This window comes from Physeter macrocephalus, chromosome 1 (assembly GCF_002837175.3).
Source record: "Physeter macrocephalus isolate SW-GA chromosome 1, ASM283717v5, whole genome shotgun sequence".
NCBI lineage: Eukaryota > Metazoa > Chordata > Mammalia > Artiodactyla > Physeteridae > Physeter > Physeter macrocephalus.
The window spans coordinates 46,924,640-46,950,136 of NC_041214.2; the positions used below are offsets into that span (position 1 = coordinate 46,924,640).

Sequence of the window (25,497 nt, forward strand, 5' to 3'; positions counted from 1 at the left end):
CGGACCGGGGAACGAACCCGTGTCCCCTGCATCGGCAGGCGGACTCTCAACCACTGCGCCACCAGGGAAGCCCTGGGCTTTCTTTTCTAGCCCTTCTCTTTCTGTCTGCCCTGGGCTACTGATGGGTGCTGCTTCCCTGCCTTTGAAGTATCACTTCTCAGAGCTCTCTGGCACGTGCCAGAAGCTGGTATTCTCATGTTGATGACAGGCTCCCTGATGCCCTTGAGGTGTGTGAATCACACAGTTGCTCTCAGCTGGAACCATGCTTCCTGATGTATGGGGAGAAGGGGCAGAGAGGAGAGTGGAAATGGATGGAGCAGATGGTCTACTGGTGGGAGGGCTAAAGCTTTTTAATCCCCAACCTTCTAAAACACTCATTTACCTGAAGATGTCCTTGTATTTTACTTAAGGACAAAGATAGCCATCACGTGTTTGAAAATGTGACTAACTTGAAGGATTATAATGCACACCATAACTTGACTTCACGTCTCTCATTTTTAGAACACTTTGTTATTTTGGTAAATGTGGATTATACATCATTTAAAATGGTCATCATTGATTTGCTTCACTTTTTTCCTCCTTCTGAAGAGCTTGTGTTGATAGTCTGCCCCTTTGCGGACATAAGAAATTGCTTTAAAAAGTGCTTTAACTTGTCTACATCTTGGGGACTGGTTTAACAAATTATATCTATAAACAAGGATAATCTATAGCCAATAAAAGTCAGGATTCAGGAGAATATTTAATGACAAGGGAACATGTTCATGATATACTGTTAAGCCTTAACAGCTGGTTAAAAATGGTATGCCTAGTATGATTCCAAGTTTGTAAAAAATAGATATGCCCAGAAAAAAAGACTGAACTATAATAAAGATTCTAATATCCTTGGAGGATGGAATTACAAATGATCTCTAAAAGTCATTTTTGTTGAACTTTTGGGGAATTTTTACTTTTCGTACATGGGAGGCTTTTACAGTGAGAGAAAGTAACTTCCTAGTAAAATTATTTTGACTATGTTTTCTTGCCTTTCTGGGTATCTGAGATTCAATTCTCTTGATACTAAACACAGAACGGACCTACAGAGAAAATTCAGTGAGATCACCAGATTGCTATCTTTTTTCTGATGCAACCCCGGATATGGGTCATTCCCTGCCTTGTTTCTCCCACCAGGTTCCAGTGTTTCAGGAAAGTTCCTGCTTGACATCAAGGGCAAACATCCAGGTTGGAGGTCTGACTGTCTGGGTTCAGCAGGGCTGACAAGATCCAGCTACAGGGGTGCGTGCATCTGTCCAGGACCCATCCTTGTGGGGCTGGTGGGACCTGTGGTTCCCAGAGAGAAGCTTGGGAGGGTGTGAGAGGGCTGAGCGGAGAAGCCTTGTAAGAACTTGGAGGAGGAGGAGCTGGGCTCCAGCCAAACAGAGTGGGACTCTCAGAAGGGTTTAAGTCCCAGAGGGATGTTACTGGACAGAGTGATTGAGCAGAACACCCAGGTGGCAATTAAGAGAAGCCAGGCCTAAAGGGAGGACCCATCAAGAATGGAGAGACTCAGGTGGCTCCCCAGGTGCGCTGAAGGAAAGGAATTAAAATGCACATTCCCCGAGTGTCCACTAGGTGGCAGACACTTTCCTTTACTGGCTAAGAGCTTGTCGGTATTCTCAGGCACTTCCTGATGCTCATCTTAAGAACTGCTCAGAGGGCTGGTTAAAATACAGATTCCTGGGCCCCTTTCCAGAGCTTCCAGTTCAGTAGTCTGGGGCCCGAGATTCTGCATTTTTAAGAGGTCCAGGTGCTGCTAGTGGCACTGGTTGGAGAGCTGGGAGCATCATCTCAGACTCTGGGAAGGGAGGAGGTGGGCGGGAGTAGGGTGTGGTCCTCACCGTTGAGCAATTAGCTCACATTGTGACAAAAACTCTAAGGCAGCAGCGTGGTTGGGGGAGGGGAACAGGGTCACTTGCTTCTGGCTGCAAATAGCCTCTGGCACTAGAGCAGATTTGAATTGTGGGATATGCAGCAGAATGTCAGGGCTCCAGGGCTTTCATTTCATTTAAATGTGTTACCAATTAATTTCCTTACAATGGTTGTAGCACATAGGAGCACACGTACATGCAGATTAAAATAAAAGCAGTATTCAGATCAAAATGAAAAAGAAGGCATTCAGTACCTACCAAAAATAAGCCTAGAGAAAAACATTAAGAATACTACCAAGGGGGGGTCTTCCCTGGTGGCACAGTGGTTGAGAGTCCGCCTGCCGATGCAGGGGACACGGATTCGTGCCCCGGTCCGGGAAGATCCCACATGCCGCGGAGCGGCTGGGCCCGTGAGTCTTAAAAGTAAAGTCAAGGGGCTTCCCTGGTGGCACATTGATTAAGAATGCTCCTGCCAATGCAGGGGATACGGGTTCTAGCCCTGGTCTGGGAAGACCCCACATGCCGCAGAGCAACTAAGCCCATGCACCACAACTACTGAGCCTGCACTCTAGAGCCCGTGAGCCACAACTACTGAGCCCATGTGCCACAACTACTGAAACCCACATGCCTAGAGCCCATGCTCCGCAACAAGAGAAGCCCCCACTCGCCACAGCTAGAGAAAGCCTGCGCGCAGCAACGAAGACCCAACACAGCCAAAAATAAATTAAAAAAAAAAAGAAAAAGGATACTGCAAAGCATAAATCAGTAAATCTCGAATAATTTACAAAATATCCAGTCCACGATGGCCCAACCCTTGGTTCTGCTGCACAAGATTTTTATACAGAGCTCTGGCCCTGCGTGACCGACCAAGCGAGTCTGACAATATCCAACCAGACTCTACCCTGTTCAGTGAGATGGATCCACTGATCATGCCTTTGAACGCCAGTGGCGATGCTATTTGGCTATGACTGTTTCTAAAGCTTTTTCTCGGTTTCTGTACTTGCATCAGTAGAACTGGGTAGGAAGTAATAGTTTGCAGAAGGGTACCCAACCACAAACCGTTTTGCCGTACAGTGGAAGCTAACACAACATTGTAAAGCAACTATACTCCAATAAAAATTAATTAAAAAAAAAACCACACTCAGAGGCGCATTGGTCTAGACTGGCTAGATCACTGATTTGGGAGATGGGCTTTTGCAGAACTTCAAGCAGCCCATTTGTTCTTACGGCTCCTTCACTGCAGACTCTTTCTGTATCTTTAAGGGTCATTTGGTTCTCATCAATACCATTTGGAGTCCTTGAAATGGGGGTACTTGGATAGATTTTTGGCCCTGCTGCTATTTCTTCAAGGATATGAAGGACAATCTCCTGCACATAGTAGGCACTTTAATAAACACAGATGGGACGCAGGCATGGAATGGTAGCCCAGGAAAGAGATACCAAGCACGGTTGCAGGCTAGACAGAGAGAGCCAGGAAATCAATGCCCAGCCTGGATGGATGTCAAAATAGAGCTCTTTTCACAGATCCTGTGAGGAGGTGGCTGGCAAGCTGAGTAGATGGAGAGGACCCAATTCGGAAAAGAAAAGCAACCACTCCAGTTGTTTCCCTGGCCTCACCACCACCTCATCAAATACCAGTGTCCATTGGGAACCAGTGAAATTCAGTTTACAGTTTTGGCCATGACAGTAGGCTTCCTCAGCATCTTCACGCTGAACCAAGGCATTGCTTCACGTCCATGCCAGTGTGAACCCTGGCTGTTGCTCTGGAAACTACGGGAGCGTTTACCTTAGTTGTGTTCCTTTTAAAACTAGAATCTGGAGGAAGGACTTTCATTTACTAATTTAATTATATTTTCCTAGTAAACAATTCTCCACCTTGCAGCAAAAGAGAGCTGCATGGATGCGAAATGGATGATCAAGTCTAACCCCCCTGTGACGCCACGCTGCACCCCACACCCACCTGTCCTGGTCTCCTCTTCATCCCTCACCAGGCACTCAGCGTAGCCCAAGGAATTTATGTGATTTAATGATGCAGAGCTGATCATAATGATCACAGCAAGAATGAAGCTGCTGCTTAGAGAGCACTATGGGAGGTATTGTGTTAAAGAGCTTAAATCCATTATCTTCTTCAATTCTATCAAAAATCACAGAGGTTTGCTCAAGGACAGAAAGTGGAAAGGCTGAGATTCTAGCCCAAATATGGCAGACTCAAAAATCTGTGATCTTAATCACTGTATTTACAACACTTAGGGTCTTGGATCCAAATAGAAACTCTTTCCTTTTGCTTTTAAGGTTTACCAACAAACTGGAAACTGGACAGTGTTGCAAACTCTACATATCCAAGGCCAAGATTTCTCACAAATGATGGAGATGGACCCATGAATGAATGAATGAATGAATATGGGTACCAATTAGGAATAAGTCACATTTAGTTTGTGAGGTCCTTAGATCATGAGGACGCTGCAGTTTCCTGTAAACCAAGGCATTTCACTGTGAACCAAGGACTGATGTGGTCTTGACGCCAGCTCCTAAAATCTGAAGATACAACCTGGTTACAAGTTCTAAGACTAACTCTCAATTGCATTTCAAACAAGTGTGCACATACACGCAGAGACACCTGTTTTATATCCTGACTTTTTTGGAAAAACTTATTTTGCTCTTTTTCTAAATATCCCTTTCAATTTCTCAAATCTCCTAAATAATAAAGATGAGAGACAGTTCAAACACAAATCTTCCCCAAGAGAACATGTATGGTTTTGACTGCATTGAAATCAGAGCTCATACCACTGTTTTATTATCTGTTTAGATAATCCTATTTTCATCTGAAACAATCTGCACACCCAACTTCACAGGTCAACTGGTGGTTCCAAGGAGCTTCTGAAGTGTTTTCAGAAAAGTTAAAGGACCAGCAGTTTTTGGAAAGGGATGAATATAATCATGTTTTATGTTCAAGTTAGAACACTTTGCAAAAGTCCTTCATGGCTCATATATAGGAGTCTTTACAAACTTTCATTAATATATCTTGGTATGTGATTGGCAGATTTTCAAATACACCATTTAAAACCTTATCATGCTAACACAACATTGTAAATCAACTACACTTCCATAAAAAAATAACTTGATCATGAGTCAAAGTCCTTAAAGAAAATGGAAAAAGACCTTCTTTTTAAAAATGCTAAACTGGAAAAGAGTGGGAAGTCACATGAACTTGGACATTTAAAGACACAAATTGATTGAAGAAGCAAAGATTTGGGGAAGCCCTAAGACCATAAAGCGATCAACACAAAGACATCTGTCAGGGTGGAGGCGACCTGAGGTAAAGACCAGTTAAATCTAATGCAATCAGAAACTTAGGCCAGTTTAACATTTTTGTATGAGGTGACAACCCCCTAACACCATAATCTCGCCTTTCAGGATGATGACACAGGACTTAATGAGTAAAAGAAAACAACTTCAAACCTCTCTTTTGAACATGAATTGTCTATTTAGGTTAAAGGTAGACTTTGAGATCCCATTAACTACTGGTGCAATTGGGAAAACTCACGCACACACACACGCACACACACACACACACACACACACACGCGGACTTAATGAGTAAAAGAAAACAACTTCAAACCTCTCTTTTGAACATGAATTGTCTATTTAGGTTAAAGGTAGACTTTGAGATCCCATTAACTACTGGTGCAATTGGGAAAACTCACGCACACACACACGCACACACACGCTTCAAAGCAAGTAGTTATGTAACGATATCAATGTCTGTTTCTACTTAGCTTTGAAAACAGAAGTGAAGCCAAAACTAACAACCCTCCTGCTAATTAGAGAAAGAAAAATGTCTTCTCCCCAAGTGCCCCAACATGAAACTGAAATTAACTGCTTTCCTTTAGAACCCACTTATTTTATGCTTCCCAGAAGATATAGGGATAAAGAAACTTTGGAAGAGAGCAGCTGGGGAAAACACATGGACACCATACGTGGACTCAGTGGAAACAGAGCACACACTTAACAGAACATTCTTTTCCTTGTGGCAGCTCGGGTCTAATAAAAATCTGGTTACCTTTACATTTCTTCTCTTCCGTTTGGAAGGTCTGGGCGTTAGGGATGCTCTGATCGTTCACATCGTCGTGGTCCAGATGGAATATGGAGCTGGTCCAGGTGGCCTGGATGAGATGCCGGGGCGACTGTTCATTTTTCAATGCGCTGCGCCTCTCTGGGGGGCTCTTCCTGTGCAGGCAGGCTTCAGACATTCCCACAAGCTTCCACTCCTGCTCGCCGTGTGGACAAGGCTTCGGCTTGTCCCAGGCTGGAAGGCCATTTTCTGGAGGGTTGAAAAACACGAGATGACGAGCTTTGGCATTGTCAGGATGGGGCTGAGATGGAGAGGTTTGGAAGGCAAGTGCTTTCTCGGTTCTTTGGGGCTGACAGCGTTCGCACACCCCTGCCCTTGACAGTGGTCATAAGATGCAGAGGGTGTCAGCCTCGGGCATGGAGCCACCGGCGCTGGATTGCCTGTCGGAGTAATCAACACATTCCCCCACCCCCCCCGCGATTTTACTGCCTACAAAGATGTCAGCTCCTCCATGGGAAGGCTGCCCTTTCGCCAGCCCTGCTTCCAGCAGCAATGGCCCGGGAGCAAATGGACAACAATTTATGTTACTGCTTAGATGACCATTTGAGGTCTCGAGGGTCAGGGCTGGCCATGGACACTTTTCAGAGCCTCAGGACATAAAACGTCCAGGATTCGGCCTTGTTTGACTTGGGTGTTATCGCAGGCTGACCTGAGGGGCACCCTGTTGCTTAAGAGGGACGTGCCACGTGGCTACGTGAGAGTGACAACTCTGTTCTCCCTGTCACCTTCCACTCCTGACAGCCTGACACAAAGGGCTGGCTCTTCCAAGAGAAACTGTGTCGATGGTTTCAATGTTGTCCCAAACAGGCGAGGAGATCAGATGAACCGAGCAGATCGTGCTTTATTTGTGGGGTAAATTAAGAGCCGTAATGATAGAATGAAAAGCCACATGCCTCTTGCGTTGAGATACAGGCAGTTAATGGTTTATGTATACGATGTTGTTTTCTCTATTCAATTTATAGGGACTTGAAGGTTTGCCCTCCAGATAATGGGAAACTATAGAACAATATAATGAAAACGTTCTCACACTAACCTTCCCTGGTGGCAAATTTTACCTCCTTGAATATTTTACTGAATACGGCTATAAAGTAGAGAGTAAAAAGGAGTATGCTAATATATATAATTTGTAGATGCAGTCACATTAAAAAACATAATCCATCTGGTCACCCATATTTCCAGAAATTTGTAGGCTACTGTCTGTCAAAATGAGAAAAAAATATAGAGTTCTACTTTTAAAGTGATTATAGACAGTGATGGAAAGACTAATTGATAAGTCAATTTCTTTTATGCTGAAAGGGCCAAAGGACCGTGAATATCCCTATCAGAGAGACAAGTCCATCCTGGTCTGTGCATAGTACTGGAAATTTAAAGCTGCTGTTCAGACACTTAAAATGAATTTTAAATTACTTAATGCAAGGGTTAAACATGCTTTCACTTTTCACAAGCCCCCTCTGGAAAGCTACTGGATGCCTTCAGAGATGTTGGTTAGGGGTGGTTTCTCTAAAGGTGTCATCTGTTCTCAGCCCCTTTTGGAAGTTGCATTTACCTTTCCTGGTCTTGGGGTTACTGTGTGGAAATCCTGATACCCATCCACTTTATTTCTAGTACAGGAGAAGACTGTGAACAACTACAGCAAGATAGCAATAATCGACACGTGATTTCTCTGTCACAGTCAATGGAAATACTGCAGCATGAAATACCCTAAATTGGCCAGTAACCAATGATCCCCTTTAAACAAAATTGTACAACACTTTTGGATGTAATATTTGCTCTTATTCAGAGAAGAGCCCTGAAAATTCACTCTATGCAAAGGGCTGTGCTAGGCATCGTGGGAGGGGAGTGAACTAGACCTGGGTTATTTCTCCTCAGTTTCTAGGGCGTTATTCAATGCATGGCAAATCCAAAAGGTCTGGACTCCAGCGTGCCAGCTCCTGTTGCAATTACAGGCACTTAGTCTCACTTTCCATGAAAAGAAAAAAATAGCTTAGGATCTTGGGAGATTGTATGGTATTTCAGATGAAACGTATCTGTGTGGAATCCTTTCAAGGACCTAGTATCCATGAGGGTTTGAGATTTTCATGAGCTAGGACTTCCCTGGCAGTCCAGTGGTTAAGACTATGCACTTCCACTGAAGGGGGCAAGGGTTCGATCCCAGGTGCGGGAACTAAGACTCCACATGCCACGCGGTGTGGCCAAAAAAAAAAAAAAGGTTTTCACGAGCTAAATATAAAGCCACTGAATGCAAGGGTTAACTTTGCAAAAAGAGTTTAATTTCGTTTCTACAGAAGTGAAAAGCCTTCTCACCCATGCATGTTTCTATGATGTCTACTCAATTGTCACGGACTCTAATTCCTCGGGAAATTGCACCGTGTAATGTTCCATTTTATTTTTATTTTTTTAATTTTTTTATTTTTTTGCGGTACGCGGGCCTCTCACTGCTGTGGCCTCTCCCGCCGCGGAGCACAGGCTCCGGACACACAGGCCCAGCGGCCATGGCTCACGGGCCCAGCCGCTCCGCGGCATGTGGGATCCTCCCAGACTGGGGCACGAACCCGTGTCCCTTGCATTGGCAGGCGGACTCCCAACCACTGCGCCACCAGGGAAGCCCCTATTTTTATTTTTTAAAATTTATTTTTGGCTGTGTTGGGTCTTTGTTGCTGCACGCGGGCTTTCTCTAGTTGTGGTGAGCAGGGGCTACTCTTCGTTGCGGTGCACGGGCTTCTCATTGCGGTGGCTTCTCTTGTTGCGGAGCACGGGCTCTAGGAATGCGGGCTTCAGTTGTTGTTGCACGTGGGCTCAGTAGTTGTGGCTCACGGGCTCTAGAGTGCAGGCTCAGTAGTTGTGGCACACGGGCTTAGTTGCTCCGCGGCATGTGGGACGTTCCCGGACCAGGGCTCGAACCCGTGCCCCCTGCATTGGCAGGCGGATTCTTAACCACTGTGCCACCAGGGAAGTCCCTAATGCTCCATTTCAAGTAATGTTAAAGTTATCACAGTTTTTTGTAGCGCCTCCAACATTTGATTTTTCTGCAGAAATTCTTAAAATGTGGTATTAATTCCCCTACCTGCACAGAAATTAAGAAATACAGCCAAACTGGGTAGTCACTGCTCCCTAGTGAAGGGAGCTAGTCAACATGCGTGGATGAGAGATGCTGGAAGGGACCCCACCCAAGGGGACATTCCTCCCTAAAGCACAGCCCATTAAAGTTTGCTCAGCACGTCCCCTGGGCCAGCAAGAGCGGGAATTTCTTCTAAGCAAGTGAGGTTATTTTTGCGGGGAGGCAGAGGATAGGCTTGCCTTCCATTTTCCTAAGAAAAGAGTCCGAGGTGGTTTGGGAAAAGGGCTCCATTCGTGGGAGGCGTTTACGAGCTCATAATTACTGTCTGTAATTACATTCATGATAATGATATTCTGTTGCTTAATTGGCAGGTTTATTGTTGCGGCACTGCTGGCATGTCTGGGACTAAGAAGTCCTGGTTGGGTCACGGGAAAACTCGAGGGATTTACTTAAGGAGGATTCTTGATTATCTTCCCAAGAAGAGAAGGGCATATAGAATTCCTATTCCATTCCCAAGGAGGCATGAGACACGATTCCAGGCTCCTTCAATTCTGCCTGCCAAGGATACTGTGAACTGTGTTATTTATTTATTTATTAATGGATTGGTTGAGATTTCAATGCTCCAATTTTATAAACAAAAATTTAGGTTATTTAATATTAAAGCGGAGACAAAAAATTTTAACATTGTTTTAATCAAGTAACATAGCTGTTTGAAACAGGACATTTTAAGACAGTTGAATAGAGAAAAGTGAAAGATTAGGATAGCCACTCAATAAATTCCTTACTATATGCATTTGAATTCCACTGTAAGTTTGGCACTAGACTGAACACTGGCCTAAGCCAAAATTTTCTCTTTAGTGTTTAGAAGCCCTGAACGTTTTCCTTCAGATTTAAAAGAAGAAAAAGAGAAAAAAAAAAAAAAGAAGAAAGAAAAAGGGAAAAACCCCTCTATAACAGAACCTCCTTAGCTTGATAATGGATATGCTGAATGCAACTTCATACCCCCTAAAGAATTTCAGAAAATGGCAAAAAATTTAAAACCTAGGTGAGATGTGAATTTGCAAAAACCTCTTCTCTTTGGTGTGACAAAGCTCATTCCCTCCTGGTAGGTATATGGCTCTCCTTAGATCTCATCAGAATCTATCAGAAAAGGCAGCTGGAGACCAATTTGTACCTCACCAGTAAGATTGCTAGGGTTTAATTTCTTATAATATCAAGCTAACAAGGTTTTATTATACCAAATGTTTGTATAGTTTCAATGTGAAAAAAACTTAAATACATTTTGAACTGTGTTATTCCCATGTTCGCTTGGCAATGATGGTTTTCAGGGATTTCCTGCTATTTCTGTATCCTTTGGTTCCCCCAAACCTCAAACCAATGAGATATTTCTTTTTAGAAGGATTAAAATCTCAAAAGACTACATCAGTGAATCTCAAATTTTGGTAAATATCAGTCATGTGAGGTGCTATTAAAGAAGGCAGGAGACCAGGCTTATTGAAATAGGATGGGGCCTGGGCATTTGTATATTTACCAAGTTCTACAGATGGTTCTGATACCCAGTAGAGTTTGAGATCCACAGGGTTAAGAAAATCTAAGGTAACTGAAAACAAATTATTGGCAGATATCAGATAAGGGTGCAGTTCCCTTCTCAGACTGGAAGGTTTTACACGCCCTGGATTAAATTTGCATTATAATTAAAACATTCATCAATTGTTTTAGGATCTACTGCTTGAAGCATTAAAAGTCAGAGGTTAGCTGGAGTTATCTTGTAGATTGCAGTATGGATGTGAGTAAATACTCAGTCACAAAGCCTGTTGTTCTGAGGATTATCTGGGACACAAATGTGCACAGTAGTAGAAATACATTTTTTTTTAAAAGGGAGATTCTGGAAATGACCATATCTTATTATTCACATGAAGAATGAATTCTTTAATGGATCCCAGCTAACAGATGGCTTTTAATATTTCATAGCCTAGACATCAAGACAATTAATTTGTCAGTTATGATGCAAATTAATATATAAGTAGAATCAAAGAAAAGAACTAGATAGGGGCATGTGAACTGCTACTAAAATAACTAGACACACGTTGACCTGTGTGTCTCGAGGGCATCTAGATTTGAATGATTGCATCTGTGTTAGATGACCATAATTCTAATGGCTCGAATGACCCAGCATTGACCTAAAGGGTTCTTTTGCAAAAAGAAACAAACATAAATCCTATGAACAGAACTGCCTACGTCCTATCTCTGGAAATTTTGTTAAATATAATAGAAAATAAACCTGTCCATCAAAAAAGGAGAAGTGTATGAAAATATGCAGGTATTTCAGGACATGAAAGCAAGCTTACACCTTAGAAAAGTGCTAAGGCAAAGGAAATGGAATTATGACAAAGTGCTCAGAAAGGGTCTGCTGAGTAGGCTGGGGTTTCATGGCACCAATTACAAGTGTGGAGTTTGCATTAAAAGGCCATCAGTATGAGGCACTGAGACCCCCGAACCATATTCTGTGTTCAGCGGATGTATATATAATATGCTTTGCCAACCCAGCAAGTGTGTAGAATTATCATCGTAAAGCCTCAGGCAACTAAGTATGATGTCTTTGATTTCCGTTTAAATTTTTGACTCCAACCCGTAAGTCCAGCCTTGTGGAATTCTCAGATACATCAACTGACTTTTATTTGTGGAGTCACATAGAACAGGAGACTCATATTTGGCTGAGCATTTACTATGGGCCAGGTATAGAGCTAGATACTTTGTTTCATCTCCATGAACATCCCAGAAGTACACAGTGTTCTACTGCTTGATTGATAGGGAAACTAAAATTCAAAGAAGCACCTCATCTGCTCTTTCATATCTTTTGTACTGTTAACTGATATGTTTGCCTTAGTTTGCTAAGTCGCCATTGACCTATTAATAGCTATCATTTGATGAATACTTTGAAAGTTCTTTATAAACTATGTTTATTGTCCAATTATTGATATTCACAACTGGTCTCCAAGCTTTCACTCTCAGCCACCTCCAAGCTATGGTCCACACAGCAGCCAGAGTGAGCTTTTAGAAATATACATCAGAGTAGATTGCTCTGCTGTTTAGAATCTTCTGGTGACTTCCCATCAATATTGGAAGGAAGTCCTCAGCTCTTACTGCAGCCCGCAGGGCTCTGTGGGATTTATCAGCCTGTCCTGCTGAGCCCCCACTCCCGTGGCTCTGCCCCCTGTTCTCTGTCCTCTGGACATGTGGGCTTCAAACCTGGGAAGCTCATTCCTACCACAGGGTCTTTGCAGAAGCTCTTCCCTATGCCTGGACTGCCCCCTTCCCATCCCTTATACAACCACCTCCTGTTGTACCAAGAAAACCACCAGGATCCAACTGCCTCCCCCTTTTACAAGAAGGTTAGATTTCCCCTTATGCAGAATCTCTCAGGGTTGCATTTCTCCAGGAAGGTAACTGAAAATGAAAAACCGAATGTGTTGCACCCGTGTACACCTTGGTGGAGGGAGGCAGGGAGGGGGCTGGAAGATCAGCGTCCCAACCCTTCTGTAGAGTGGTTGATGGGTCTAATCTTGGAAGATCACTTCCTGTCCCTAAGTCTCAGTTTTTCCATTTGCAAAAGGGCAATATAACATTGCTCCTGGATTTTTCTAAGGCTCAAATGAAATGATGTATGTGGATATATTTAGTAATTAAGTGCTCTTCAGGTGTACACAGTGCTGTAACCACCTAATCTATATTGTGTACATGACCATATGTATCTTTTTCTATCCAAAGGGAAAAATACCATTAATAAAACAATGTGTTTCTTTTCCTAATAAAATATTCTATGTTCAGTGGATACAGGTACCTTACCTTTACTCTCAACACCATGACCATCATCAACACCGCTACCATCACCACCTAGTCCTCAACAGAATGTGTGTGTAGGTGAGGCTGTTTTTGATGACCTCCCACTTCCTTTTGACCCCCTTTTTATAGTCTCTCTCCTTCCTCCCAAGTCCTTGCTATTCTCATGCAGTCCTCTGGGTGCTCAGTCACCACTGTGGGAGAATCCCCTACTCACAGATCTCTTAGTGACCTTGGGCAAGTCACTTCTCCTCTGTACTTTAGTTTCCTTACCTGCAACGTGGGAACATTCTATTGCTGTGATGATTAAATAAGTTCGTACATAAAAAGGTCTCGGAACAGTGCATGGCACATTGTAAACGGTAAATGTTCGCTCTTTACTCATACACTCAAATGATCTCTTTCCTTTGCCCCATCCTCCAAACTCAAGTCTTTTCTAAACGTGATTCTCAAAGAACATCTCCAGAAGAAAGAAGTTTGACAAATGACTTCGCACCACTAGCTTAATGGCTTGGAACCTGGGATGAGTCACCCCTCTCAGCAGAAGTTGTGATTTAAAGAGGATGCTTGAAGAGTGTAGGACCATAGCCCGGGAGTGAATGCCTAAAGCTGGATGTCTGATGACTGTGCAAGGCAGGTGGGAGAGACGTTTTGGCGAAGTAGACATTTCCGTTCAGGTTCCTGACTATTATACCCAGCTTTCTTAGCTTGGTGGGTCAAGCAACCTAATAGTGAGGACACAGGTTTCATCCCTATTCAACTTTCAAGACCTGGCTCATTGTTTAAGCTTTTCTTCAACCAATCCATCCACCCTCAAACTTCCATAGTTCCAAAACGTATCTCCCTTCCTCTGCATGCTAATTTTTACCTCATGATATAACAATTTATATACATGTATAATTTTATCTTTTTTTGTGTGGTTATACTTACATTGCCTAGCACAATGTCAATGAAAAACAATTTATATTTCTTGTTCCCTAATAACCTGATAATTGCAAAGAGAAAATTGCTACCTAAGCAAAGACTCTGCCTATTTTCTTATCCAGAAGCCACTGGTTAGTCACAAGGTGGATTCATTACTATTAAAACCAATTCAGTGCGATTTTCTATCACCAACAGTATTATCGTCCCCAAACTGCAGGTGAAAATGAAAGCTGTTCTGCTTTTTTACAGGCAGGATAGGATAGTGGATAAGACTATGGGCTCAGCTAGTCAAGGTTCAGATTCCGGCTCTGCCACTTATTACGGCCTCCTCGTGTGTCAGTGGCATCCCCACATTTTTCCTCCTTTACTGGACCCTAGTTAATTTATCCATCTCTAAAATCCCACAGCTCTAAGCACAGTGTCTTAACATGACAGGACCTCAATAAATGTTATTTGGAAATAACTGAATGTAATCTAGGCAGGTCAAAAAACCCCTGAAGCGGAACAGAGCACACACAGACTCTTATCTCTCCAGGAATTTCTACCCACAGAACAGTAATGTGTTCTGTGCGAGACAAGTCAGCCAGACTGCTCAGCGTGAGCAGCAAAGGTGGCCCCGCCAGGGACGGATGCTGGGGCACAGGCTGCGGGGTGCTCTGTGCTCAGAGAAGATAGAAAGGGCAGCCGGGTGACTCTGTTCCTCCCAGTGCCAGGCTGGGTGATCTCGCTGCTTTTACTTTGGCATTTGTACCCCATGAATGCTCTGCCCAAGCCACAGGTGTAGCCCACTGTTTGCTTCCCAGGCCACGTGTGTGGCCGAGCTCCATAGACGTGCCACTGTGTGGCTGGTGAGTCTCAGGGCCGTCCTCGCAGGCCCCCTGACCTGGCACAGCACCCCTGGTCTAGTAGCATCCGGGATGGGGTGGGCCGGCCACCAGAGGACGGGCTGCGGGCTTGTCTCCTGGGGCCTTTGGATCTGCCCAGGGTGGCGTTCTTTACCTGGCCTGGGAACCTTCAAGAGTGACCTGAAGCTGTACTGCCTTGGGCACCATTTACTTCCATTTATGAAGGCCTTGGCGGGTGGTGCTTTCCCAGTGGAAGCCACGAGACTTGTAAATTTGGAATATTTGGGCAAGAAATGGAGAGTTCTCTGAAATAGACAAAAATCAAATTGTTGACTATTTTTAAAGGATATTCACTATTACTACTTTCAAGAGCTGTCAGGGAAGGTGACACAACTTTGCTGAGTAGCCTGGGGTGAAAATACCTCACAGGGTGGGTGTGAAGATGACATGAAGCAACATATGTACGAGGCCTAGCTTTGAGCAGAAATGCAAGTGCTGGCAGGGCTCCCTTCCTATTTTCCTACTAATGACTATGGAGATCAAAGCCACCATTCCCGGTGGGCGGGATTACACAGACACTAGGAACCTCCCAGGGCAGGGTGGACACTGTCCACACAGCCTCTCTTACTATGCCAGCCTGTGGTGAGTTCCTCTTCCTCTGAAACACATTCGTTGTTTGTTCTAAAAACATGCAATCGTGTACTGTTTCTGAGATCTCACTGATATATATTCGTATTCTCAATATAAAGACTTGGCTAGCCCTGGAGGTTGGGACCAGAGACTGCCTTGATATTCTCCACAATTTAAACCTGCAAAATGGAATGAAATGCTCTGATCATTGTAAGGCACACGAGGGAATGGGTCACAGCTGAGGATAGGGCCTTCCAGGCCCCTGGCTTCTGAAGGACTTGTGGCTAGGGAGAATAAGGAAGGAAGGAAACCATGTATATTATTGGGTACAAGGTATTTTACATGCATAATAATAGTAATAATGCTGCTGTAAGCAGCTTTTGGCAGGAAAGAGCACTTTGCAGGAAGGAACTCTCTGCAGGAGGTCCCTTTTGTCTTGTCACCTTTATATTGTCACTAACCTTAAACCAGGCACCCCCATGCTCTACTCATCTCTGGCCCAAGCACACTTTTCAAATCTTTGGATCACACAATACCTTGTTTAACCTGTTGGCTCTTTCTTTAGATCAAAGAAGTAGAAATGACGAATAAGTAATTAACAGACCACCAGATCTCTTCCCCAGCTTCCCCTTCAGTCATCTCAAGAACAAACAGCAACTAAAGAAAGATCATGAGGAGATGACAAGCCTGAATGCAGTGGGAGGCTACGAGTCTGACCTCCTACCTCAATGATTAACTGAGATTACTTCCCCTTTTCCCTTTAAAAACTTTCATGGCCAAGTAGTATCTTTGGAGTTGGTTTGGGGACACAAGTCCACCTTCTCCCCAGATTGCTGGTTTTGTGATTAAAAGCAACATTTTCCGTTTCTACCAACCCTTGCCTCTTGAGTATTGATTTTCGAGCTGGGAGCAGCTAGACCTGAGTTTGGTAACACTGATAAAATGTACTGAGCACTTACTATATGCCAGGTTACTAGACTGGGCTCCATAAATACAAATTACTGTTCACTGAGCACCTACTGTGTGCCAGGTAGCCTCCTAAGTGTTTTTCATACATTATCTCATTTATATGCATAGCAATATCAAGAAATAGGTATTGTGTCTGTCATTTAAACCAATGAGGAAATAAGGGTGGAGGCGAGTTAACTGACTCCTGTGTTTCTGTTTAGGATGGGTTACAATGCTCAATAATTATTAGCTCCCCGTTTCATTTGTGAGTTCCTTAACAGCTGGGACCATGGCTTGTTTCGCTGCTTGCCCAGCACACAGCACTGGGGTCTGGTCCACTGAATGCTCTTTGCCTGGACTGAAACTGAACTGAACGGGCAGCTCTCCCCATCTCCATCCGTCTCCTCCACAGCCCAGTGGGAGCATCCTTCTCCCCTCTGTGCTTGTTTTGTTTTCCTGTGGCTCAGCTAAGTGTCCTTTCCTATGGGCCCTACCCTCTTTCCCTGAAACTTCTCTTCCTTTATTTCCTCCCCTTTCCAAGTGCTATGTGTCTGTGGCTATTTCAAGATCTGGAGCAGAGGTCTCTAAAGAAACTGGGCGCTGGGGTTTGAGAAACAAATGATGACATTTTATTTGAAAATTTAGAGAGAAAAGCTTTTATTAACACTGCATCGATATACGTACAGAATGAATGAATGAATGAATGAATGAATGAATGAAATACTGAGGTGGGGGTAATGTGCTCAAACATCCCAGTCAGGGCTTACTCATCAGCTGCTTCACTCCTGAAATTTTATAAACAAGATTGCTGAGGCCCTTGTTCAGCCTTTGTCTGTTTACCTGAAACGCGTCCTCAGAAATATCGTCTTGTAGGCAAAGTCTTGCAAAATTAGCCTCTTTGTTCAGATAGGCTGCTTTCCATTGCTGTGTGGTTTTGGTTTTCTTTTCCTGAGCACTTGCCTATTAATTTGCCCTTTTGTTGAGCCTGGCCTTCTCTGCCCTTGCATGCAGGCGAATTTAAGTTTGCTATCACAGTGGTTTTCTCTTGTTTCCCTGGCAGTGATCCTCAGTCCATTAAGTGAGTGAGATCTGGGAACTGCTAAGACAGAAACAAATCTTTTCCTTATCTGGCTGGTCTCACTTCTCCAGTTTTCCTGCCTATTCCACTAGGCAATCACTATCTCCATGAAAAACAATCAACATAGCCATAGAAATCTCAAATAAGTTTTCTGAAACTAGAAACTACAATGATCATCTCTTGGTAAGTTAAAACCATTAAAAATTTTTACAACTGTGTGTTTAGAACCTTTAAATGGGATGCACATTCATCTCTTTTAAAGTTTAGCTTGAAACAAAGTTAAAAACCAAGCAACAAAACAACGTGTGTTCAAAGACCATGGCGGAAACTCCACTTGGAGTTTCACCACGTGAAAACGTGGCAGTGAGGAGGGTCACAAGTATTTACCCACAGGGGAACAAGCTGAGTGCCGGAACACCGACCACAGGCCCCAAAGACTGGGAACACCGACCACAGGCCCCAAAGACTGGGAAAGGACTTTCCAGTGAACACAATGGAATCCTCTCTTGGGAATGGTCATTGGTTTTCCATATTTCATACCGAATTTAATCAGAGAATCCTCAGGTCGGATGACTCAAACTTGGAGGTAATTACTCTAATGGCCACAGAGATTCCATTTAGGATATTAAAAAGGCTACAGCTGTTGCAGAAACATTCATATTAAAGAGCCACAAATACACAGTAAAGGGAACAGATGTTTGTTGCCAGGATTAGATTTCTCCTGTGCGAAAGTTCAGATCTTAGTGTTTATTCTTGTTGCCAGTCTGAACCCACAGTTTTGAAAAAAACATAGGTCGCCTGTAAGTTCGGCCCCATTTTATGTTCCCAAACTTGAAATACACCTTCCACAAGTAGGAAAGAATGTGAATCTTTTCTAACTTTGGAACCTAGGACTGGGACATAATTTGTGGATCAAGAACAAATTTTGAGATTTACCATTTATCAAATAAAAAGACAAAATATGACTTGGGTAATCAGAACAATTTTGTACATCATGCTTTAAAGGAGTCTTATTACTTGGCAGCAAAACACAAATTCTATCAATGAATTACACTCAGGGCTTAACAAACTGGACAAACATATATGCTGGTGTTAATAAAATAAAGTAACATACAGGCCTACAGCGGTCCCTTCCTCTGGGTTTTCATAGAATCTCACGACCATCTTTCCAGATATTGCTTTGTGCAAAGAGGTAACTAGTATCAAGATCACGGCAGATATGCCCTTCATTTACAGAGGGAATATTTCAATCTGGAGAAGGACTGCCCGTCTCCAACCTGCCTGGCCCCCAGTGAGGGCCAGGCGTGCCCCATGGCCCCTCCATCCTCAAATGGCTTGTGAATGTCTAAGAGGCCTTATTACTCTCCCGTAGTCTGAGGACCCACAGAATCAGTGTCACCGGGAACTTGTTAGAAATGTGGGATGCTGGCCCCAGAACTGATGAATCAGAATCTGCTTTTTAACCAGATCCTCATGTGATTCACGTGCACATTGATGTCTAAGACACTCTGTTCTAGGGCACAGTCTCCATACAAAGTAGACAGGATTTGTTAAACGTGTGGTTTAGCCAGTTTAAACTTTGGTGGGATTTTTAATATTTACTGCAGAGGAGAGAGATGATTTTCCTATCCAGGAATCAGAGGGGAAAGTAGTATTTGATGGGTTGCAGGTTAGGGAAAGTAAAGGGACGTGCCTTTATTTTTATTTTTTAAAATTTAATTTAATTAATTTATTTTATACAGCAGGTTCTTATTAGTCATCAGTTTTATACACATCAGTGTATACATGTCAATCCCAATCGCCCAATTCAGCACACCACCACCACCCCCCGCCACTTTCCCCCCTTGGTGTCCATACGTTTGTTCTCTACATCTGTGTCTCTATTTCTGCCCTGCAAACCGGTTCATCTACCATTTTTCTAGGTTCCACATATATGCGTTAGTATACGATATTTGTTTTTCTCTTTCTGACTTGCTTCTCTCTGTATGAGAGTCTCTAGATCCATCCACGTCTCTACAAATGACCCAAATTCGGGGACGTGCCTTTAATGCCTTTATTTCCTAAATGGTTAGTTGGTAACTTTGCTTCATGAAATGGAAAAATCCAAACACAAAGATTTCCGATTATAATTTCATTTCCTTTCATTTCATTTCCTCTCTAGAGATATCCAGCAAAATAATAAAAGTAATAGCTAGCATTGAATGTAGGCTTACTAGATGCCAGGCACCCATTCTGAGATTAAATGTAAGATTTAATCTTCACAATACTCTGTGAGGCAGCAAGATTATCCTCAGGTTTTAGATGAGGGAACTGGAGCACAGAGAGGCTTAGCAACAAGCTCAAGATCACACAGTGAGTAAGGGACAGAGTCAGGATCCAAACCGGAGGAGGTCTAGCTGACCACACCACACCTCTCCCTGTTATGGGAAACCAACACCAAATGACTTAGGTGACCATCTCAGGCAGAAGAACTAAATTCTGTGGCCTGAAACACGGAGTTAGAGGTTTGAAATAAAGACACTAAAGCTCAGAGAGGTCACGTTCGTGCTGCAAGTCACCCAGATGAGGGAAGTGCTGGGGTGGGTCTTCTTTTTTTTTTTTTTGAATAAATTTATTTATTTATTTATTTTTATTTTTTGCTGTGTTGGGTCTTCATTTCTGTGCGAGGGCTTTCTCTAGTTGTGGTGAGCGGGGGCCACTCTTCATCACGGTGCGCGGTCCTCTCACTGTCGCGGCCTCCCGTTGCGGACCACAGGCTCCAGACGCGCAGGCTCAGTAGTTGTGGCTCACGGGCCCAGCTGCTCCGCGGCATGTGGGATCCTCCCAGACCAGGGCTCGAACCTGTATCCCCTGCATCAGCAGGCAGGCTCTCAACCACTGCGCCACCACAGAAGCCCTGGGGTGGGTCTTCTGATTCTTCATCCTATGATCTTTTAATTCAAAACATTGTGTGTGTGTGTGTGTGTGTGTGTGTGTGTGTGTACAACAAGGATTTATCTCTCAATCTCAACACTTTCAAATTCTGACATTTTCACTAGGTACCTCAAACATTAGGAGCTGTTTTTCTAATTAAGACTTTTGTCTTCCAGTAAATTTACCAAACACAAGACAGCTGTGCAGGGCATCATTCTCATTCCCACACTGATTTTTTCAAAAGGCTAATGTTTATGATAGTACTGGCTCTGCCTCCAAGTGGCCAAGAAACTTAGAAAGAAGACAAAAACGAACAACAAATTGAGAGGTAAAAAAGAACTGACTTGTGTCCTAGCTGCCCATCTCAAAGGTTAAAAGGCCACCTGATGGTTTAGAACTGACAACGGGATAATTTCATTTGGAGTTTATGATATTGAGGGGTAGCCCTTTTAGAGGGTCTCCTGGGTGCCAGGCACAGTGCACACAGTGCTTTATTTACTCATTAGAGCGACGCTGTGAAGGAGATGGTGTTATGAGCCCCGTTTCATGGATGAGGAAACGCTGGCCGAGAGAGCTAAAGATATTGTCCAAAGTTACAGACAGTAAACGGGGAGCTCTTCACATACTCCCTAGGTTACATTCTGCAGGTGAGGCAATGGTAGCCCAGAGAAGAAAAACATTTGCCCACAGTCATGAAGCTAGTTAAAGGGCAGTGCTGTGCTTGGAATCTTCCTCCAGAGGGGCCAAGCTTGGTTTGATGGCAAATGGGAAATCCTAGGGAATGACAGTGGGCCGTCTCAGCGTACATATTGCTTTGAGAGAGGTTCATCTAGCTCCTCAGGACACATGGCTTCAGGAAGCCAAATCTCTCCGTAAAAAAAGAATGGAATCCAAGAGCATATTTCTTTAGAAATGTAGGATGCACATGATGTCCAAATGAACAGGCTTGTCTTATTTTGAGCAGGGAACAAGAGATGTTTGAGATGCAAACATTTCCAACTTTCTGACAGTCTGGCCTGAGATATTTTCTGACCAAATAGTAACCAAAAGAACAAATATCGTGCTGTTAGCAATTATCCCGTGTGTCTGGTACGCGTCCACAGATGGCAGCTTCTGCAGAAGGAGTCGAGCTACCAAAATGGTGGAACCAACGCGCTCTCTAACCAAAGAGTGTGTGTTCTCTTGCGTATTCTCATGGTTGGATTTATTTGGGACAGTGTGGCAAGCGAAGTCGAAGGTATCAAAAATGATCCACACTAGCTCCCCAAGATGGACAGGCAGCTCACTTCCTGGGGCTGCCTTGCCTACAGCTTGCCTCAATTCTAGGGGTCCATTTGCCTGGAAGATGAGACAAGGTGGGGATGAGGAAGTAAACTGCCAAAGTGAGGAAGCTGCTCTGGAAGAAAAATCCCATTCTGCATGTTACCTCCACACGAGGGTCACTCAGTGGACCCACATACCGACTCACAAAGAGTCACAGCCTGAAGTTGCCATGAGCACCTACAGGGTTGCCCCTAAGCTGGCAGTCTGCACCCAGGATTTTGCCTTCCTGGAGACAGCTGACAGTGTCTGGAGACAGGCCAGGGATGCTGCTAAACATTTTACGATGCACAGGCTAACCCTCCACGAGAATTATCCAGACCCTCAAATCAATGGTGCTGAGGTTAAGAAACCTGCCTGCAAGACTGTGAGGTGAGTGAGGTTCTCATGGCCTCTGGTTCAAAATGCTCTTACTCTGGACCTCCCTGGCGGTCCAGTGGTTAAGACTCCGCGCTCCCACTGCAGGGGGCGCAAGTTTGATCCCTGGTTGGGGAGGTAAGCTCTGGCATGCCATGCACACAGCACAGCAAAAATAAATAAATAAATAAAAGTTAAAAAATTCTCTTCCTCTGACCCGAGTGAGGCACTGGGGTTCCTCCTTTCTACCCTCCTCCCACGGTCAGTGTGACTGATTCCAGGGAGGGACAGTCCAGTTGAGTTAATACACACTAAGGTGTGAATGGCTAATAGATCCAGCACTAGCAGGAACAGCTGCAGTTTAAGTGACTCATGAATTTAATCTAAATTCAGCTCCAATCTGGGAAATTTTAGCGAGAGTGCCCTAATAACGCAGGAATTTATTTTTAGTAGATGGGCGAGATGGTGAAATTTGCAAAGCATTGCTCACCTTTTAAAGTCCTAACATACATAAACAAATCTGTGATGTGGTTCCATTGGGATATAGTCATGAATACCTTTTTTTTTCTTTTTTAACTTTTTTTTTGGCTGTGCCATGTGGCTTGCGGGATCTTAGTTCTCTGACTAGGGATTGAACCTGCGCCCCCCGGCAGTGAAAGTGCGGAGTTCTAACCACTGGACCGCCAGGGAATTCCCTGAATACTTTTTTATTACAAGCAATTATTTGTACTTGGTATTGATCACAGTTGCTTTCCAGCAAGGGAAGAAACCCTATAAAAAAATTCCTGGGCCCCAAACAGAGCTTATTTACCTTCTCTTCATTTCTAATATTGACTTGTGGGTTTGATACGCTAGCGCCCATTTGTTGGGTATTTGAACGGCCCTCGTTACCATAAGTCCCAGGCTGTCTCCTCTCTGGACTGCTGTGGACCTATATTTGGACGGCAGGCTGCGTAGGCTTTTATTTAAAGCAAGCGAACCAGACAGAGCCTGAGCAAAATAATTAGCCGTGGAGATGAGCGTCAGTCACTTCTTCTCATTTTAAGGCTCAGAAACAGAAGATTTTGCCCTTCCGTACGCAAAGGGTGTGACGATGTCACGCGGAGGTGCTCCTTGCTCGCCAAACCTGAACTGGGGCGACTTCACTTTTCTTCGCTCTCCAGATTCTTTGTCCTGATGAGCACCGGCTAGGGGACGTATATGGTAGATTGATGGGTAGCAATATTCCACGCTGAATTTCAGAGGCAAATTCGCTAGCTCAATTGGTCTTCATCTTATGGGCTCTGGAGAGTAAAATTCAGAGAAGAGCTGGAGCTGAGAAGGGACCTTAGGGCTCACAGCAGTTCAAACACCTCGTTTATAGAAAAGGAAACCGGAGTCCAAGAAGGGGGCCTGGTTTGATGGAGGCCATTTGGACAGAGTCACAAGCAAAACCAAGCCTGTCCTCCCACAAGTGTACCGACTCCTAACACCAAGTTCCAACAGGAGCCTCCCCTGTGACACAGGGAGTGCTGAGACCGTCTGGGGTGAAGCTGGGTGAGGGCAGGTAGCCTTCATCCCGAAGAAGCGACCTCCTTGTTTCCAGAACAAGCAGCCCCTGGTTCCGTGTCTCGAATCTGGCCTCAGGATGAAGGCAGCTGCTGATTGTTTAGGATGATCTAATACTGGGCTGCAGTGGTCCTTGTCCCAAGATAACTGGCAGACTTTCTCAACCAGTGCTCTCCTGGGGGCTGGCCCACGATGGTATCCTACAGGGGTGAGCAATGCTGGCATTGCAGCATGCCATCGATGGTGGGAGTGGGGGACGGTGGTAAAAAGCTACAAAGGGCCCAAGCAGACCGGACCCTTAGACAGAAAGAGTTACCAAGAGATAGAAAGAGGGTGAGATGGGCATGGACAAGACAGATTGGGAACTGTGGACCCGACAGCCTGTCCAGGAACCCCCTACTCTAGACAATTTAATTCTTGTCCTCTTGGCCAGCGCATGTGCAGATCGAAGGCCTTTCTTCAACTAATTTGTGACACGTGGCAAATCCCTGACAGGGTCAGGAAAAACAGCAGATTCTGAATCTTGGAAATTTGGAATCTTAAGCCTCTATTAATTAAACATGCCATGGACTCTGTAGTTTGAAAGGAGAGAAAATCCACCCTGGCTACAACTGCCCTTCCCCAAAGCAGAGATTAGGTGAATCACAGGCCTGGTCAATATTTCCTGAGTTCTTCCAAGGGAAGGGACTGGGTAAGAAATCCTTGTCTGGAAAGGAGAGAACAATAGAATTGGGTGTCTTATGGAGGCAGGCTAGTGGCCAAAAGATTCTAGAAGCTTTAGTAATAGATTTTCAGTGATGTCTCCTTTCACAGACATCCTAAAGGGATGTTTAAAATGAATGGGCACTTCTCAAGGTTCAGGCCTGAAAAGTGGGACTGGAAGACCTATTTCTGAGTCACTCCCATGACTCTTTACTTCTTGGACTGTGGGATGGGTTGCTGGGGAAAGCTGGATGGCATTTGGTTATGGGATTTAGCAAATGTGCTTGAGCAAGACGACAAGATAGCTGCATTTGTCCCCTTAAGCTTTCCTGGCGGGGTGGTGCATTTGACCTGGAGCTATCTAGGTGGTGGTGGTGGTGATAATAAACGCCACAAAGATGGCGTTTACTGTTTAGTATTTGAGCTCCCAGTGTTCCAGCCGTGGTGCTAAGCATGTTGTTTTTTTTGACCCTTACATTAGTATCGAGATCGGTAACGGTCATGCCCATTTCACAGATGAAGAAACTGAGTATTCAGAAAGGGAAGGCCACTTGCCCAAGGTCACAGCTGAAGAGGTAGAGCCACACTGGATCCCAGGTGGATGCAACCAGAGGCCTGTGCCCTCGGCCCCCCTGCTGCCTTTTAAGGGGTCAGCAGTGTGGATATGGTTTGGGGCGTTAGCAATGGCTGGTGCAGAGCTAACTGGAGTCAAGATGGATAGACTTTCCTGGTTTGGAGACACGTTGTCCTCACTGTTTGCCTGCTGCCTCTCCCCTCCAGCCTTTTCCGCATTTAAAAGAAAAAGATAAAAGCAAACAAAGAGAAATAAAAACAGAGCTTCATGGAAAGAATGAAGCAAGTGAAAAACAGGGAGGCTTTCCAACAAACAAATAGAAAGCTCCTCTGTCCTCCTGAGAAATCATCAAAAGCAATAAAACAAGGGCCTGGAATCAAGAGACAGGGAATCAAGAAGGACCAAAGGGGAGGGCTCCTCTGGGGTCTCAGGAGAGAACCTCAGCCAGAAGACAAGGCCTCCGAGTCGCTGGGATGCGGACACTGAAACCTTCCCTCTCTTGGGGAACTTGCATGCTCTTCCTGACCTGTCAGCGAGCAGGAGGGGCTTGCTGCTCTCAGGGACCCACTCAGCACCTCTAAAGATCCTCCTTCTCTGATTTGTAAAGGCTGCTTTGTGATGTAAAGGCCACCAGCCTTGGAGTGCGCTCTCTGCTTTTGTGTTTCTGTTTACTCTTGCTGGAACTGAACACGGATTTTTTGGTAGCTCAAATCATTATGTTTTA

At 44.3% G+C, this 25,497-nt stretch overlaps 1 protein-coding gene across 17 annotated transcripts in view; it reads right to left on the bottom strand.

Moving 5' to 3' along the window:
- The window catches only part of LOC102991401 (thyroid hormone receptor beta), a 383,492-nt gene that overhangs the window by 67,261 nt on the left and 290,734 nt on the right, over nt 1-25,497 (bottom strand). For 16 of the 17 annotated variants that reach the window (XM_028490314.2, XM_028490312.2, XM_055079940.1 and 13 more), the window contains one exon: nt 5,965-6,225. The exons of the other annotated variant lie outside the window; for it this stretch is intronic. In XM_028490314.2, the coding sequence (XP_028346115.1) occupies nt 5,965-6,225 (261 nt within the window). The remainder of the gene's footprint in view (nt 1-5,964; nt 6,226-25,497) is intronic. 17 annotated transcript variants of the gene reach the window in all.